The 18,175-nt window shown below is 37.1% G+C and overlaps 3 protein-coding genes across 8 annotated transcripts in view; 2 read left to right on the forward strand and 1 right to left on the reverse strand.

The window, feature by feature from the left end:
- The first annotated feature begins 655 nt into the window (after positions 1-655).
- Positions 656-3,628, forward strand: LOC113703596 (endoglucanase 16). The gene is made up of 8 exons (XM_027225010.2): positions 656-1,117; positions 1,213-1,425; positions 1,501-1,701; positions 1,875-1,952; positions 2,151-2,300; positions 2,448-2,556; positions 2,654-2,817; positions 2,940-3,628. Exons 1-8 carry the CDS (start codon positions 917-919, stop codon positions 3,270-3,272), a joined length of 1,449 nt encoding a protein of 482 aa, XP_027080811.1. The 5' UTR covers positions 656-916; the 3' UTR covers positions 3,273-3,628.
- A 3,423-nt stretch (positions 3,629-7,051) lies between these two features.
- LOC113703888 (protein OXIDATIVE STRESS 3 LIKE 1) lies at positions 7,052-9,665 on the forward strand. Its single transcript, XM_027225391.2, has 2 exons — positions 7,052-7,771; positions 8,995-9,665. Exons 1-2 carry the CDS (start codon positions 7,425-7,427, stop codon positions 9,533-9,535), a joined length of 888 nt encoding a protein of 295 aa, XP_027081192.1. The 5' UTR covers positions 7,052-7,424; the 3' UTR covers positions 9,536-9,665.
- A 267-nt stretch (positions 9,666-9,932) lies between these two features.
- LOC113703887 (myosin-15) overlaps positions 9,933-18,175 on the reverse strand; it is a 33,164-nt gene continuing 24,921 nt past the window's right edge. For 4 of the 6 annotated variants that reach the window (XM_027225386.2, XM_072061315.1, XM_027225388.2 and 1 more), the window contains 14 exons: positions 17,908-18,019; positions 17,662-17,712; positions 17,486-17,575; positions 17,165-17,335; positions 16,811-16,963; positions 15,995-16,171; positions 15,030-15,167; positions 11,798-11,868; positions 11,621-11,720; positions 11,473-11,529; positions 11,333-11,389; positions 11,168-11,248; positions 11,011-11,093; positions 9,933-10,479 (listed from right to left, as the gene is read on the reverse strand). In XM_027225386.2, the coding sequence (XP_027081187.2) occupies positions 10,341-10,479; positions 11,011-11,093; positions 11,168-11,248; positions 11,333-11,389; positions 11,473-11,529; positions 11,621-11,720; positions 11,798-11,868; positions 15,030-15,167; positions 15,995-16,171; positions 16,811-16,963; positions 17,165-17,335; positions 17,486-17,575; positions 17,662-17,712; positions 17,908-18,019 (1,480 nt within the window). In that variant the 3' untranslated portion in view covers positions 9,933-10,340. The remainder of the gene's footprint in view (positions 10,480-11,010; positions 11,094-11,167; positions 11,249-11,332; positions 11,390-11,472; positions 11,530-11,620; positions 11,721-11,797; positions 11,869-15,029; positions 15,168-15,994; positions 16,172-16,810; positions 16,964-17,164; positions 17,336-17,485; positions 17,576-17,661; positions 17,713-17,907; positions 18,020-18,175) is intronic. The other 2 variants (XM_027225387.2, XM_072061316.1) reach the window with 2 other exon arrangements.

The raw sequence follows: 18,175 nt of genomic DNA on the forward strand, positions 1-18,175 counted from the left end.
CCTATACATTAGTCCGCGGCCTCTTCCTACGTTACTCCAAGACCACAATGTTGTGAAGAACTACTACCGTATCAAATAAAGTTTACCTTTTTTTGTTGTCAATAATCACCTTTTATCTATAGTATCCTACATTATCCTAATTTAAGGGGGAGATTCAACTGGGTCTAGGGCGGGACGGTGGGGGCTGAATCACCACCGAACCAGACTCCACTTAATGTGCCTCCCACCCCACCAAGCCTTAAATGGTTTAGTGGTGACCACCAGTCCAAAGGCTAGTGGTTGTATCAAATAAAGTTTACAAAAACTTGGAAATAGCCAAAGTGAAATGTACCATCTTGTTGCTTTCTTTCCTTGCTTTCATTGAAAGAAAGGGTGAACGTAAATTTCCATATACAAATGAATACTAGTATTTTTTTTAAGAGGTGGATGAGAAAAGTAGGGAGTGATTTAGTTTGAAATTGTAGGTATATCTAAATTTATGGGAGATACGGATTAGCAAGTGATATGATGGTTAGCAGGCACGGGACAAGTCATTTTTCTAAACCTTATGCAATTAGCTAATGATGAACCATGGACTTATATAAAAAAAAAAAAAAAGAGAGGGTAAAATATGCATGGTTATAATATGCAACAATTCTACCACTAGTTGCTGGCTGCTTGTTGAATTATTCATGTTAGAGAAAGAAATCAGCAAGACTGTTATCTGACTGTTATCCATCTTCTCCTTACCTTACATTTCCAATTTGTACTGTGAACCAATGAGCAGAATTGGTGGGCTAAGTTCATTTCCTTCTATTTCCGGTTGAGAATCTCCAAACTGAACTGCCTTCCTTAACTAACTTGTCAGATATAGACTTCCCGTCTAGACTATCCCAGGAGTTCTGCAATCCATGGTCTTTAATGTCAGGTTGAATTCATGGAATTCTATAAACATATGTTAGGAGCCTTTACCTTGGCGTGTTATTTTGTGTTTGTAGCTAATGCACAATTTAATTATCGAGATGCACTCAGCAAGTCAATCATTTTTCTGGAGGCACAGAGATCAGGAAAGCTTCCTCCCAACCACAGGCCGCCTTGGAGAGGAGATTCTGCACTTCAAGATGGAAAACTTGCCAACGTTCGTATATCCCTGTCTCTATATTGGGTCAATATTTGAGATTCTATTGAATTCATGTGATTTTACACAAGGGATGTGACAGTTTTTTTCATTAGGTGGACCTCGTTGGAGGATACTATGATGCAGGGGACAACGTAAAATATGGCCTTCCAATGGCATTTACCATAACTACCTTATCCTGGGCTGCAATCTTCTACCAATCAGATATCCAAGCAGCTGGAGAATTGGCAAATGTTCATTCAGCCATTAGATGGGGCACTGATTACTTACTGAAAGCTAGTTCTAGGAGAGACAGATTGTTTGTGCAGGTGAGAAAGATTCATAGAGGAATGTAATTTACAATCATTGTACTCATCTACTTATGTTTGCACTTTTTGGTTAAGGTAGGAGATCCAGTTCAAGATCATCAATGTTGGATACGGCCAGAAAATATGAAAACTCCAAGAAATGTATTGCAAATTGACCAAAGTGATCCGGGAACGGAAATTGCAGCAGAGACTGCAGCAGCAATGGCAGCTGCTTCTGTTGTCTTTAGATATTCTGATCATGCCCATTCTCGTCGCCTCCTTAATAAAGCCAAAGCGGTATTTTTCCAGCCAAGATTCACTTTTATTAATTTTCTCCAAGGAAGCATCGTGCATTACCCTTCCTGCTCCACATGAAAAGAATTGAATTTCTTTATTGATTATCTGAATGCTACACTGTGAGTATCTGCAATATGCTGTCCTCATACTTGGACTGAATTTTGGCTTTGCAGCTTTTTAAGTTTGCCAAGACTTACAAGGGCACATATGATGGAGAATGCCCCTTCTATTGCTCTTACTCGGGCTATAACGTAATCTCTCTCTCAGTCACTCCTCCTAAAAGGCCAAAATTAATGGACAAAGCTCATTAAAAACCAGAAAGAGATTCGGGAATGTAATCATTCATCTAGGGACTAGTTATAGCAAAACAGGAAGAAGAAATTTGACACGGTTGAATTCATCTGATTTGTGTTTGATATCTGGTTTCTTGCTTACATGTCCTACTGCAGGATGAGTTGCTTTGGGCAGCTACATGGCTATACGTCGCAACCAAGAGATCTATTTATCTAGAATACATACAAGAAGAGGCCATCACTGCAACCGTTAGTGAATTTAGCTGGGACCTCAAATTTGCAGGCGCCCAAGTTCTCCTATCCCAAGTAAACGTTTACTCATTCCTTTCCTTGTATACAAATCATTTAACATGTACGAAAGAAAATATATTAGCAGATATCATATTCTTTATTATAGTCAACTCACAGGCCCTGTTAATTGCACATTTCACATTTTGCTTTATAATTGACCAGTTATACTGGGAAGGCCACAAAGATCTAAAGAACTTCAAGCAAGAGGCTGATAGTTATATTTGCTCAGTACTTCCTGATAGCCCCTATCACCAGGTTTACTTCACTCCAGGTATTTCTCCCCTCCATCCAAATTTCCTTTGAAGCTTATATCTGAGTACTACAAATATATGTGTAAAATTTACTCATGTCTCTGACTATTCTGTTAGGTGGTCTGATTCACCTGAGAGATGGAGCAAATGCACAATATGTAACTGGCACTGCTTTTCTGTTCAGTGTCTACAGTGATTTATTGTCCATGCACAAGCAACAAGTCACTTGCGGAAATAAAGCATTCACTTCTTCCCAGATCATGGCTTTTGCTAAACAACAGGTGACAACTATTCTTCAGACCCTCTTCATTATTCATGATCATTACATATGAATGTGATCAAGAAAAACAGAGAAGTTTCCCAGTGTAAATTTCCCATTTTTATGCCGTCCGTACATCTGCAGATGGATTATCTACTTGGGAAAAATCCCAAGGGAAGATCATACATGGTTGGGTTCGGTAACAATCCACCAAGACAAGCCCACCACAGGGGTGCCTCTGTCCCAAGAATGTCTTCTAGTGAAGTTGTTAGCTGCCCAATGACCTTCGTCAACTGGTACAACAAAAATGGACCAAATCCTAATGAGCTGACTGGGGCTATTGTTGGGGGCCCTGATCGGAATGACAACTTTGTTGATCAACGTGCAAGCTCAGCCATGACAGAGCCCACAACATACACAAATTCTTTGGCCATTGGGGTCCTTGCAAAGCTGGCTAAGCACCATGCTGTTTCTTGATCCATTAGTCTATGAAATCAGAATTTGATTGTGAGGGAGGAATCTTCGACCTGTCCCAAAATTCCAAATTAAAGCAGATTAGTAAGTCTGTTTTCTTGTACACAATAGATATATATTTTTTGGTAGCTCGGGGGATGTAGATGTAGAGGTTGTCGAAAAGTCATGGAAGCCGAAGCTTCCAGCTGCGTAGAGTAAATCTGATGAAATGCCATATTTGGTACTGTGGTTTATAGGATTTATTATGTTCATCATAGAGCGTTACGTTACTTGCATGTATGCTAAAGACTAACGTAGTGGACGCTGTGCACTGTGGTAGAAATTTGTCCGTCTTGAAACGAAGTTCTCAGTTTCCAAGATTTGATTCTCATCCATAATAGAATTAGAAACCATTAGTTTCAATGACAACTTCCATTGCAGTATTATGAAAAAAAAAAAAAAAAAACGGATCTAGTGAATTTATTCTGCTGATATTGGTATTCTGTAGCGCATTATCCGCTATTAAGCAATGAATCATAAGTAGAAGTGAATCCACAGCAACAGAATAGAAGAGGAAGATAAATCAGTGGCTTATTAGTAAACGCCGCGAGAGATTTTACCGTCTCTTTTGAATATTATATTTATAAGTAAAATTCATCAGTAGATGATATGATAAGTGTTATTGACTCTTAAATTATAAAAAAAAATTTCAAGAAATAGAAGTGAGAGATTGGTACTTTAAACAAAATTGTAGGACATTTTTTTGAATTGTAATGGATTTCTAATCAATTATCAGGGCTGAGGTTTATCAAGGACAAGCTTGTGCGCAGAACTACCTGTTACACATGATTTATATGGGAAGCGGGAATGCGACAGAGAGCGATTTCTTTTTTTCTTTTTGGTAATAAAAGGGATTATTTATTGAACAAACTTAAGTTATAGGTACAAAACGAGGGAAGCAAATTCCCTTAAAATCTGCATCTACTAGATTTCTCAAAACATGAGAGACACTGTCATGACATACAAAATTCATGTCTTGTTGAGCATCCAGTTTCGCCAATCTGTCAGCACACTGATTTGCTTCTCAGTAAGCATGTTTAAGTGTGACTTTCGACAGAGAGCAGAGATCAGGAACCTGTGCAATCAAAGATAATTGGGGCATGCTCATGAGTTGAGATAAAAAGTTTCTGCTGTTGCCAAGATAGATGGAACAGCAAGAAAGAATGTAACACTACTATTAAAGACTTGTCTTGGCTGGGAAGTCGTCACTTTCAAGTGGATCAAGTGGGCTGAAGCATCCGTACAATTGTGAGTCAGAAACAAGCGACCCACAGAGGAAAAGGATCCACAGATTACAGATACAAGGATAAGGACTTTTTCCAAGAAAATTGACTCTTAAGCGCTTTGAGCTTTGAGGGAGGGCCAGATAGAATTATGCTAAATCATAGTAGATGTGTAACACAAAAAGCAACCTGCCATTCTTGTTAGCACTTATTTTAACTAATAATACAAATAATAGCCAATTCAAGCAATTGAGACTAGTATGTTGTCTCTTTCAATTCTCATGTAAACACAACCAAACCTGCATCTTAATCTTCTAGATTACACTTTCAAAGCATTAGTAATCAATGCTTTAGGATTTGGAGATGTTGGCCGTGGTGGCGGTGGTGGCTGTGATGTTGGTGGTGTTGTTGAGATCTTATCCATTTTAGTGCAATAGATGAAGGGACCCCACTCCATTTTAACGAGAGTTGAGGCTTTTTTTCATTTAGTAGCACTTCTACACAGCACTGGTTATTCATTTGGATAAGCTTTCAACTAGAAGTATCTACTGTGGAGAAGTACAGAGCCAGCTAAGCAGTGTGTAATTAAACCAACAGCAGTTCGTGCGTGCTGTTGATCACCGCTAATGACTTAAAGTTTTGATGGGACGGGAGGTTAAAGGTTCAAATTTTATCTTCCATCGCATTGTTATTACGTGACTTCTCTAAATTCATACGAGTGATATATAGTGCACAAATTTGGTCCGATGATGGTTCAATCCTTTCGTTGACCTAGTTGGACCTCCTCTTAAAATAAGTTAGAGTAGAAATAGGAGTAGGAGTAGAGTAGACGGTGACAATTGATAAAAAGAAAAAAGAAAAAAAAAAGTAGTTTGTAATTAGCCCAAGAAACAAAAAATGTAGCGTGTAATTGGCAATTAGCAATAGTCATTATTGGTAACCAAAGATTCTATAACCCGAGGTGGAAAAATGGGGAATGAAAATGTTGGGTTGGGAGTCCCAAATCAAATGAATGAAAGCCACGGGTTGAAATTTGTTGGTGGTTCGAAGATAACAAAGGAAGATTGAAGGAAGAATTATGGATAAGCACTAAGAAAAAAGCTACCCACATCAATCATTGTTTTAGACAAGAGACATTAATTGTCTCCTCTTCTCCAGCTACTCTACTCGATTTCCTCCTCCCATCTTTTCCTCTTTCTCTCCTTAAAAGTTAATTCTATCCCACCCATTGTCCTTTGATTTCTAATCATCCTTTAATCTTCTCACAGCTTTGGCCTAATTGTATTTGACCCATAAAAGCATTGCACAAAACAAACAAATTAAGGGCCCTACCATTTTCACACTCTTTAACTCATGATCACATTAATAGCAACAGTCATTTTTCATCTCAATAGCCCTATTGGATGGAATTTTGCACCAATAAAACATCACATCAGATAATCAATCATCTAGCCTTCTTTTTTTTTTTTTTTGGTGAATTTTGCTATTGGCTACGCATTGCATTATTTTTCCAGTAATTTATAGGGATGACAATTGGACAATTGGCCCGCGGGGGCTACTGGGGCTTTTTCCCCCCATTTAGAAACGGGGCAGGAGAGTATACCCCCGTCCCATCTCCTATCCGGTCGCCTATTGAAAAAAATTAAATAACTTTCATCATGTGGATTATATTTAAATAATTTTTGTTTGATTATTTTTATAAGTTTTAATTGTAAAATTATAATGAATAATAACTTGATGATGTGTTAATATTTTATTACTTGATTATTTGCTAAAATTTAATTATGATAAAATTATATAACAAATTTTTATTAACCCCGCAAGAACACTCACGAAGGAAACGGGCAAGGACAGGGGTTGGACGGGGGAAGCCGGGGACGGAGATGGGGCGAGAGTGGGGGAATTAGTAGGTACCGGGGCGGGGGCGGGGGACCCCAATTCCGCCCGTTGCCATCCCCTAGTAATTTTTTTTTGCAGCATTTTTGTTTTTGTCCTTCTATAGTAAAAGAGACATACATATACATAATACATACAGGTTAGCAAAGCTGGTTTTTTGCCCCAAGGTTAGGACATGTTGTTGTTGACGTTAATCCCTTATTATTGCTTAGCGCATGGTCTAGTCACGCATGAAAATATGGATAACTTTTGGATGGGAGATGATTAAGACCAGTTTCATTAGCTTAATTAATTACCATTAACTAATCATAGTTGATATTTAAGTTACTAGAACTCAAATTTGACCACAAGTTAGGTAACCACTAGGACTTAATTATAGTACTTATTGATTAAGCAGAAACGCAAACCACTGGATAACTTCCCCCCTAGAGTTAATACCACAATAACTAATATCTTAATTAATTAATTATAGTACGTTAAAAGGCTTTTTCTTTTCTAACAGGGTGACAGACAATGGATGAGGATTGAGAGGATAAGACCTAACCTCCCCACTCTTTTCACCTATTTAATACATACATACTTCTATATTAAAACACCTATATTATCCAATTCAATCCTCTCATCATACTTTTTCATTCATTTTATTTTATTTGTTTAAGAATTCGGATAAAACAAATATTATTTTGTCTTAATGATAACTTATAGTAATACTACCAAACATGGCTTCTCTTGTGATGGTGCATAATTCACTTCTTCTTCTGTTTTTCATCAGAGATCTCATCATTATCTTTAATGGCGAAACCATCTTTCCTCCATAGCAATATCATACTAACCATCATCGTCATCTTCATCAACATCAACCTTTCCTTTAAGACCTCATTCTTATAGCACAGAACCCTTTTCTTTTCTTTTCTTTTTTTGGGTAAATTATTTCCTTTTTGTGGGTTCTGACTGTCCGTGCATTGGTACTATCATTTTGTTGATTCATGAAACTTTGATGGTTCTAGGGGAAAAAGGGTCCTTAAGTTTGATGAATAAAGGTGGGGTAAAGAGTTCTGCATACGTGCATGGGATGTCATGCATATCCACGATCGATTCCCCGGAGATTTGCAATGAAGACGGGAGATGTTTGGTTGAAGAGAAAGTGGTGGGAAAGGAGACCAAAAGAGAAGATTTTGAGGCAATGAAAACATGCTGCAGCAGTTCCTCAACATCATCCATTGGAAAGAACAGTGATGTTTCCGGCAGGTCAGTTGAGAATCCCGGGGACTCTGCTGAGGTACAAAGCTCCTATAAAGGCCCCTTAGATGCAATGGAAGCTTTGGAAGAGGTTTTACCCATAAGGTACTTCAATTCTTGGTCACCATTCCTCGAGTACAATGTGTATAACACGATCCAACTGCGTTGTTTGTAGATCGATCGATTAGTGGTGATGAGCCTCGATCTCCTGTACTCTCTATCCTTCTTCTTTTTTTTTTTTTTGGGAAAATTCTATTCAGTTTGTGGTTTGTGTGAATCTTGGAAACTCTTCTGGTCAAATATGTTAACTAACACACTCTTTTGCTGCGTCAGAAATGACGGCAAGCCAAGAAGTCTCCTGGGCATTCATTATGGTACGCAGTATTACTAGGGAACTGCATTGTTTAGCTCAATAATAGATAAACATACTAGATTAGATATAGTTTCTTCTAGTAATATATTTTGGCCTCCTTATAAAGGATGCTGCAACTGATAGTATGGAATTTATGTCTAGGAGAGTGAAAATATTGCAAAGAGCAATGGATCTGTGGCGGATTATATACAATACATGAACAATACAAGTAGAGATTCCACCATGACCTCTTTAACATTGTACTTGAGTGGTTTGACACCTGATAATACTATTAAAGAATGATTGAATAGCCGGAGTACGATATACTATGACTTGTGAAAGCTTTTAAATAATGTACTAGAAGTTTTGGTCGGCTTTATTTTATGTGAAGTTCAAGGCAGAAAGCAAGTTTGAGTTCTGGCCAGTGGTAATTGATCTTGGAAAATGCCCCTATCTCCCCCCTTTTCTCTTGCCTATGTGAGCTAGTCAAATACTGAAAGGGTGGCATGAGGTGGAAGGGAAGTTTATTGAACCAAAGTTACTACTAGAGTAACGGATCACAATTCATAAGCATGATTACAGCTCATGGTATGGTACTCTCTCCTGATCAAAGGCAAATGTGGCAACTTTCACCAATAATAAATATAGCTGGTGAGACCCATCCGAAGTGGAAAAGATTTTAGTATCTTCAAAAGTTAATCTGGGATTCCCTTTAGTCAATGTCATATTTCCTTTGTAACCCTTTACTTCTTGTTTTAAATTTTATTCCAACATCTAGGAAAAATAGGTAAAGAAAAGTAGTAAAATTTTTGAAGTTTTTCTTTTACTGCATTGTTAGTGCTAGTCAAGTTTTCTGTTGTCTTGCATATTAGTAGTAATACATTCAGGCTTGAATGAATGGCCTATATATATATATATATATATGCAACACGAGATATTCCGTGGTGGGATGATATATCATCTTGTTATTGTGCAGAAGAGGCATCTCAAGCTTCTACAATGGCAAGTCGAAGTCATTTGCAAGTCTAGCTGATGCTGCTTCTTCAACCTCCTCCATCAAAGACATCGGGAAGCCGGAAAATGCCTACATTAGGAAGCGAAGAAACCAGCTTGCCTGCAGTCTTGCCTGGGACAGCAACAAGAGCAGAAGTTCCCCACTTAGAAGCAACAGTGGTGGAGTGTCAAAAAGAGTTATCAACTCAGGTCGTACCAGTTTGGCTCTTGCAGTCACAATGAGCAGTTCTGGAATCTACCACGCTAAGAATGAAAATGCGAGTCCTGGGCCGAAAGATATGATATCGGCTTCTCCACCTTCCCTTCTTGGAGCTTGTCACCATTCGCAATTCAGAGACTACCACCTGCATAACGGATCATCCTTGGCGGCGCCGCTTCCACGGCAGAACTTCTCTGCCTGGAGATCACTCTCCTTGGCTGATTTACAGCAATGTGTTTCCATTACAGCTGCGTGTACATCTTCTAGTACAAGTCGGTTAGATATAAAGCCCTCTAAGACATAGTTTTCACATGAGACTCGTTAATTTCTTGTTAACCAAGAAGAGCTCCAGGAGAAGCCATATTGATCAGTAGACTTGTAAATCTGCTCCTTCCCTCACTTCTTTATTTATTGGAGATCCGGTCTTTCTCTGAGGGATCTCTTCAAGCCTGCATTCCCCAACAGTTTGCTTTTAACCTGTAAATCTTACAGGTTGGGAGCACATTGACACACGAAAGCCCAAAATAGTCTAATTACTGGGCGAACAAAGGACTGCTGCGTCTCAAGTCAATATTTCTGAAACCCTTCAATGCATCTCAAGTGCAAATTCACACCATACAACAGGATTTTGCTTCAAAGACGATAATACAAGGCACACGTCTAATTATTGATTAAGAAGCCGTTTAAGGGTGCACAAGTGCTAGAGAGGCAGAGAGATGAAACGATTGTATTACCAAATATTACAAGATGATGTACACTGTACAGAGCTCAAAAGGCTAATCTTTTGAGAAGATAAATATTGTGATTCAAGCAGATGTTATCTATCCCATATACAAATCATCCACTTCCTAAATAAAAGTGTGACCTATCTAGATTCTGGGGATTTCACCCCTAATGAATCCCCATAAACTAAGAAAAAGAAATTTCTCTTTTCCTGCCGATAATTATAGCAGCATCGAGAAACTACAGACTGGCCTTGGAAAACAACACTACATTGTATTAACCCTGAGCCCAATGATGATCAAGAAAAGAAATATGCTCAGGATGCAAAGCTGGTCCAGTATCTCCTGAACTGAGCTCAATTCTTTCAGCTGAACCACTTGATAGCATCAAGGCAAGGTATTTACATTTACGTTCTTGACCAGGAACTGTGCAGAAGGATATTCTGACAAAAACTTGGGGAGCTCCACATCTGATGGATCTACTGGCGGAAGTGCCATATAAATATCCTCCGTTGAGAACGGAATGCTGCAAAAGATTTACGATATGTTAAGGCGAAGAAAACTCTCTTAACTGATTCAGTGATGATTTATGTGTGATGGACAAAATGACATACACAGGATGTAATGGCAGTACATTTACAGCATCCAAGGTTAGTAACATACAGCTTGCGATGCACAGGACTCAGAAGCATAGCATTTGCTATTTGTTAAAATATTGGTCCTCTAAGTTTCATCTAAGGCCATGAACCAACAAATGCAGACAAAAGGTAACACGGAAGCTTTAACAAAAAGCAACTCAGTGACATCAGCTAAGAGCACACATACAAAAGTTAAGGAAAATTATATATTTATTTATATGTACAGGATGAATATCTAATACATGCAATGCAGAAACTAACAAATGGATGAACAGAATAGACTCCAAATATTGTAACTACAGTAGGAAATATAGAATTTCAAAACGACAACCAAGATAGAAAGTTGCAAACACAATCCTGTATTAACATTCTCTGCAAGAACACAATACTGAACTACCACAGAATTGACAGGTGATTACCTTAGATCATCATCCAACAAGAATGAATTTGATGTCAAATTTTGAGAATCTTTATTTAGGGTCTCTCTCATCTGAGCAACAACCTGCAAATTAAATTTCTCCAAAAACTCAGAGGAGTACTTAATTAGACTAAAGAGGTTGAAAACAAGAAACTTACCTCATTTGACACACTTTGAGTCCCATACTTGTCATCCCAGTACATTGTACTTATGCGATAGATTTGCCTGATCGTCAATGCCTGAAAGAACAAGGTAAGAGTCATGAAAGGAGATATTGGACTAAAAGGAGTACATGTCTAGTAAGACACTATAGAAGATATTACCGGACAAAGATCCTGCATTATCTCATCTAATGATTTTTTTCTCTTCTGATGAATCACCTACAATAAATAAATAATCGAGTAAAAGGTTGGGTAGAATAAAACAGAGTATAATTATATTTCAGAAGCAGTATGTTTCATACCAGAAAGCCAACAGCCTGTCTAATGTAATTTAGTTCATGCCAAGAAGTTCCTGCAAACTAGATTTGGTAATAATGTTTCAGGCCTGGATGAGTATGAGAAACAAATTCTGCACACAATGTCAATAAATCAACAAAACAATTTTAGAACCTCCTCTTTTGCAGTCACTATCCATTTCTCCAGTTCAGCCAGACCAGATTTAACATATTCTCCATTTGAAAAAGTGCAACACTCTCGTCGAAGCAATAGGCTGCAAATTAAAATTAGGCAATCTAAGTGATTGGAACACTTGGACAACTAGAAGGCTATGAATCATTATATACATACCTGTTAAAAAGTGATATATTGATGAAAGAGAAAACTTGAGTAATGAGCTTGCGGATGAAAAATGAAGGTACCTGCAGGAAAATAAAACATAAGTTTTGCACCTGAATGATCACTAGCAAAAACACACTTGTGCCTACCAATTTACATCACCAAATGCATGCAGTGAACAAACATGGAAATAGGAACTGTATTCACTTAAATTCTGGCATTCATTCCACAGCAAGACCACTTCACTTTAACAACCTATTTGGTTAAAATTCAACAATCACCAATCACTATTAACTAGTTTATAGGAATGGGTTGTTATCAAGACTCATAGAGTGTGTTAGATTTTGGTTTCTTAGATTCAGGAATAGATTTTATAGTTTATTTCTTCGTTTAAAAATGTTTTACTTTTCCTATTTTTTCTTTTTTATTTTCGTTCCCACTCCTCTAACATCACCTTCTGAGAATAGAAATCTGCCCATTACCCACTGCTGCCGCCTCATGCCAGCCATCGTCAAACCACCCTCCTCATTGGCTTATAAACACCATAAAATACATCATATAACTTCTCTTTAGGCTGTGAACATCTTTCTTTGGATTTGGTCAAGAACACAACAAAATTTTGCTTCAGGAAACTCTAATATTCAACAAACCCACGTAGATCTACCAAATATGCAATTAAAATACATCAGAGTGCTCCTCGCATCATCTATTTCAAGAACAGATAGATTTTTCATTCCGGTCAAGGAAAAATAGTAGGACAAATAGTGCAAGCCCCATTGCCAATGATTCTAGAGAGATTGGCTGCTTTGCAGTTAGGCTATAGAACAAAATGCTTTACAAAACTGATGAGATGAGAATTAAAGGTGTAGGCAGAGGGAAAGGTGAGAGAATGAGTGATGGAGGAGGAAGAGGAGGAGAAGGTGAGAAAATAAGGTCGAAGAAGGAAGCAGAGGAGTAGGTGAGACAGTGAGGGTTGGGGTTGACAAGATGAAGATGACGTCGGGTATTCAGCTTTATTTTTTCTTTTTCAGTTTTTTATAATTAAAACATAAGCGTAAGTGGGTAATCAAATCGATACCCAACTAAAAGCTGGTTAATCACGAAACCCATAGAATTGGTTTTTATTCCGTTGATTAATTCTGGTTGGCCTCAAACAAACACAATGTATGGGTATCTTTTAACTTAAAACCCCATTCCTGGCATTGAAACCCACTTACCAAACGCCTCTTAAGATTCTTTCACCCCAAAAACAATATAACACTTAATCGAGACTGTTGAAGATATGTGATCTGATATTATGGCAATATTTGCTATTGTAAATATTAGGAAAGATTTCATTATAGTATCATATATTAATTAGGTAGTAGATTGATTTAGATTTAGATTAGGTAGTATATATAATTGTATATTGTGTAGTCCAAAGATATGAAGAAGAGTATTTTCTCTCCCTTTTTTCTTAGTTTACATGGTATCAGAGCTTCAGGCTCTGTTATCAGTTTGTCTTTTGATGAGACCCTATTGAGTCACTTTTAGGTCTTTCTTGTGTCCCTATTGAGTTTGACGTGACCCTATTGAGTCACTTTTAGGTCTGTTATCAGTTTGTCTTTTGACGTGACCCTATTGAGTCACTTTTAGGTCTTTCTTGTGTGAATTATAATGGCAAATATGAAAGGTAGTAGTAGAGAGATGAAAACAGAAATTTCTGATGTTATTCCTACAACATCAAAAATTACTGATCACAAATTGAGTGGAAAAAACTTTTTGGATTGGAGTAAAACTATTCGGATATATCTGCGCAGCATCGATAGAGATGATCATCTCACTGATGACCCACCCGTTGATGGGGAAGAAAAGAAGGTTCGGCTAAGGGAAGATGCAAAACTATTTTTCAAGTGGAGAGAACAAAGCATATCGAAATTGATTGCCACTTTGTTCGTGAAAAAAATCCAGCAAAACTTGATCTCAACCAGTCATGTGAGAACTGGAGAACAGTTAGCTGATATTTTCACTAAGCGTCTAAATGGTCCGGGAATTAATTACATTTGTGGCAAGATGGGCATGATTAACATCTATGCTCCATCTTGAGGGGGAGTGTTGAAGATATGTGATCTATGGAAATATTTGCTATTGTAAATATTAGGAAAGATTTAATTATAGTATCATATGATTATAGTATCATATATTAATTAGGTAGTAGATTGATTTAAATTAGCATAATTTTAGGATCTAAATTAGGTTACACTTGTGTATATATATTTGTATATTGTGTAGTCCAAAGATATGAAAAAGAGTATTTTCTCTCCCTTTTTTCTTAGTTTACAGAGACCAAGAAGGATGTTACGCTTTTTCCATAGTTGCTAATCTATAAGAGATACAATCATTATAAACAGAAGTAAGGCACGGATCATAAACCAAAAGACAGATCACAACTCAAAACAAAGATTACAACTGTACAAAATACAACCTGATGGCATCACAAAAAATAGAGATGACTACCACATGTTAATGCATAGAAATCTGAAAAAATTAGATTTGTTAAAAACTGACAAAGCGTATTTGCATAGGTGCCAAAAAAGAATTTTTTAAGATTATCCAATGAGACCAGGTGGTCATCATTCAAGGGTAAGATATAAAGGAGACAACTATTGCATATGAAAATTTTGGTTTGCCCACTTGTGCTGTCTGTACAGGTCAGTCTAAAGCAGTTGAAATGTATTTAGGCATTCAAAAGAACGTTCAACATTTCAGCTGCTTCTTTAACCCATGGCAAGTCATTCAGCTCTTGAAATCCGTCAAATTCAGATTTCAGATAGTTTCGTTCCTCAAGCACAAAAAGAAACTTCACCACATAGAAGGAATGGTTCACGTTTTACTTTGCCTCCTCAAATAGTGTTTTCATCCAGTTGCAAATATATTGCTTGTCCTTTATTCCTTTTGGAACATCCAGAAGTTCCATTACATGGTAACAAGAGCAATAAGGAATTTGGATTCAAACAGCACAAAGCACTTGCTAAGTGCCACTTCACAAGGTTAATGAGGTATCTGATATTAAACCCCAAAGCCTAGAACCTAAACAGAGACCATTGGGATTCCTTTAAATGGTATGAGAATAATGAGGCATTTAGGTTCAGACAGCCCAAAAAAAAAAAAAGGAACAAGAAGAAGAAATAATAGTAAAGGCAAACCAATAAAAGAAACTCAAGTTCAACTACTACCCAAAAATTTTAGAGGAAGTCTAACATACATGATTTTCTCGAAGACGGCTCATAAGGGAATCCAAAAATTTGATGATGCTATCCCACTGACTACTTGGCGACTGTTGAGGAACTCCTCCGGGTGATCGTGATAGTTTACCTCCATGTACTCTTTGATTTTTAGGAGCCTTTGGAATTGCAAAAAATTTTACCAAGCAATTAGTACATATCCAATTAATACATCTGGAAAAAATTCCCAAAACTATGACTAAACACTAGGAATAAAATATGCACAGTTGAAGCAAGAACTTTTACTTCAAAACCACGAAAATCTTAACAAGCAAAAAAAATTCTTTTGCTCTTTAATTCAATTGGGTGCTTAACATCTGAGCTATCGTTAGAAGAATGTGAACACTCTTCTAGTACAGAGCTAAATGATGGAAGTCTTTAGGCAATTAGTACACACGAGCAAAAAGGCCAAGCTAAATTCCGAACAATCCAAGTCAAAATCAAAGATATAGAAAGCAAATTCTACCATTTATAATATATTATGAGGATAATGAAAGGAAGCCAAAATTATAGTTGTGAAAGTCAACCATGCAAAAAGGAAAATTTTCCAGTTCTCACGTCGTTCTAACGCATGCAAGCATCACTTCAGCTTCAGAAATTGTCTTACTTGAAAATACATAAAGTTTTATTTTCTTCGTGTGACAAAAATAGCCAGATGAAAGAGAAAAAAAAAGCACAAAATTTATACTGAAATTTGGTAAAGATACTGAAGGTGCGTTTTAAAGAAGATTCAGTAACCTAAACCAACTAAATCATTTCACAGCCATAACCGCAATCAAATCAGCTCAAACTTTAAAAGAAGTTCAAAAACATAGGAAATGGAATGCAACCAAGCACTTTTACAGTTAAGTAAACCATATCAACAGAAATCTCTTTTTTGTTTTTGCTCTAAATCTTGGGCATGGGTTGTGTGTATGCATGTCAGCGAGGGGAGGGAGGAACCCACCTGAATGCATAGACCCAGAAGAGGGGATATTTCTTTCTTCAGATTGTCACGTATCAACCCAAAAATCTTCTCCACACAGGCAGTTAACTGTTGTTTGAATAAAAGTGAAGGATATTTTGCTTCCACAAAAGATAAACCATCCTCCAATCCAATATATTTGAATGGTGATTTTGAAACCTGAAAAGGTGACATTCAAAATTAACCATAAGTACCACTCAAGCATAAAATCATAAAAAACACAAAGGTTTCACCGCCGTAAGCAGTTCACAGAATATAGCCAAGTGCAACACAGCCCATCCTACCATAGAAGTTGAACTATGAAGCATAATAAAATCATAGAAAAGCACAAAGGTTTCACCGCCGTAAGTAGTTCAGAGAACACAGCTAAGTGTACCACAGCCAATCCTACCATAGAAGTTGAACTATGAAGCATATGAAACATACGAGTCATGCCACATTTACTTGCCCTACAAATCCAAGATAAATGGAAAGATACAATGAAAGAATAACAGGAGGCAAACATGCAGACCCGGATAATAACAAGTAATTAGGTGCATTTTTCAAAGACATTAAGTGAATATGGTTCCCCATTAACACACCCAGAGGAACAAACAACTAAAGCAGGAAAGATTCACTTGCACAAAAAGTAAAATATGTTATGATACTATCAACCACCAAATATTGCTTAATACCAGTTATAACTTATGAGCTGCAGCACACCCACTCAGCGAATGGGACATTGTAGTTCACCAAAATGAGTACATATTAGTCAAAAGTAAACAGTAAATGACTGATCAATCTCATTGGATAACTTACATGTGTAACGGTGCCATTAAGCCCAGTGAAACCAGGGGAACGGTGAGAATTTGCATTTAAGTATCCATTGGACCGCAAATTCTTTTGAAGAAGGCACAGAAGAGCGGATGCATTTGACAACCAGTAAGGCAAGGTTGTATCCTCATTCCCAACCTAAAACAGTAACAAAAGCATATAACTTATCAATTGCTTCAAAGCTGCATTTTCGTTTTGGCTTGATCAGTAACAAATTGCAAGCATCAAGAAGGCTAAAACCATTTAATATTATCTACTTATTTGTTGACTTTGAAAATTGTTTTGCATTATAGTCAAAGGCACAAGAGGAACAGTACAGGGTTCAAAAGCGAAAATCACCTTTAGAACCTCATTGATTCTCTCAATGATAAAGTCAAAAATCGAAGTCCTCTCAGATTCAAAGGCATGCCAATGGAGGAGGCATCTATAGATGACACAAGCAGCAACCGGCTTGCTATCTTTAAAACCCAAATTCTCTTTTATACACCTTGAAAGTATATCATAATTCTCCTGCAGAAGACCTTTATCTTTAGGAGTAATGAGAAAAGTAAGAAAAGGCACTTGCTTCATGGATCAAGGTACATTTGATTATTTTTTTTATAAAGCAACAGTAAGTTGTATTCATAAAATTCACAAATTAGCGCAAGGAAAGAAGAAAACCTGGTGCCTTTCAGTGGTTAATTTCGTGTAGCGAGAATCAGATAACCCTTGTGATAGAGGAGCTATAATTTTTGACGGAGTAGGTGACTCCTAAGTCAAAAAAATTTAGTGTAAGTACATAGGAAAACAAACTGGAATGCACGATTTATCCGACAGTGCCAGAGATCCAATCTTACAAATGAAGGCTTCCGATCTGCAGAGGAAAGAGCAAGTGCTCCTGAAAATTTCTGTGGAGAAGAAATCAAGCTAATGATGAACAGTATTACCAAAGAAAATTCAGTTATTCAGCAGGCACATACAGCTGAGGTTAAGCCATTCCATTGTTCAAAGAATGCATTTTGGCAATGTGAAAACCAAACAAGAACAAAACAGTGTGAAGCATAATATAAACATATATGAACTATGACACAAATGGTTCTTACATCCAGAAAAGGCTTGACATAACCAGGACGGATGCTCTTTGGAGTTGCACTTATTGCTTTTTGTCGAAGTACATGGTTCTCATCTTCCAAATTTGAGAGCTTTTCTTCCAAACTAATCACAAAGACAAAGATGATAAAAAATAGAAGAAGCAATTTCTAAAACGCTAAGAAAAAAAAAAGAAACATGGTGAGACAACAATTGAGTTTAACTTGAAGTTAAACGATAGCGAACAAAATACGTGTAAGAAGCAGCTCCCTAGATTTTTGT

Source organism: Coffea arabica, chromosome 8e, assembly GCF_036785885.1.
Source record: "Coffea arabica cultivar ET-39 chromosome 8e, Coffea Arabica ET-39 HiFi, whole genome shotgun sequence".
Classification (NCBI taxonomy): domain Eukaryota; kingdom Viridiplantae; phylum Streptophyta; class Magnoliopsida; order Gentianales; family Rubiaceae; genus Coffea; species Coffea arabica.

What these genes read in the sequence shown, in the direction of transcription:
- LOC113703596 (XM_027225010.2), top strand. Translation starts at nt 917, where the DNA reads ATGGAATTCTATAAACATATGTTAGGAGCCTTTACCTTGGCGTGTTAT. An exon ending in GCTCTTACTCGGGCTATAAC is followed by an intron (nt 1,953 to 2,150) that starts GTAATCTCTCTC and finishes GTCCTACTGCAG; the next exon opens with GATGAGTTGCTTTGGGCAGC. An exon ending in CCAGGTTTACTTCACTCCAG is followed by an intron (nt 2,557 to 2,653) that starts GTATTTCTCCCC and finishes CTATTCTGTTAG; the next exon opens with GTGGTCTGATTCACCTGAGA.
- LOC113703888 (XM_027225391.2), top strand. Translation starts at nt 7,425, where the DNA reads ATGGTTCTAGGGGAAAAAGGGTCCTTAAGTTTGATGAATAAAGGTGGG. An exon ending in GAAGAGGTTTTACCCATAAG is followed by an intron (nt 7,772 to 8,994) that starts GTACTTCAATTC and finishes GTTATTGTGCAG; the next exon opens with AAGAGGCATCTCAAGCTTCT.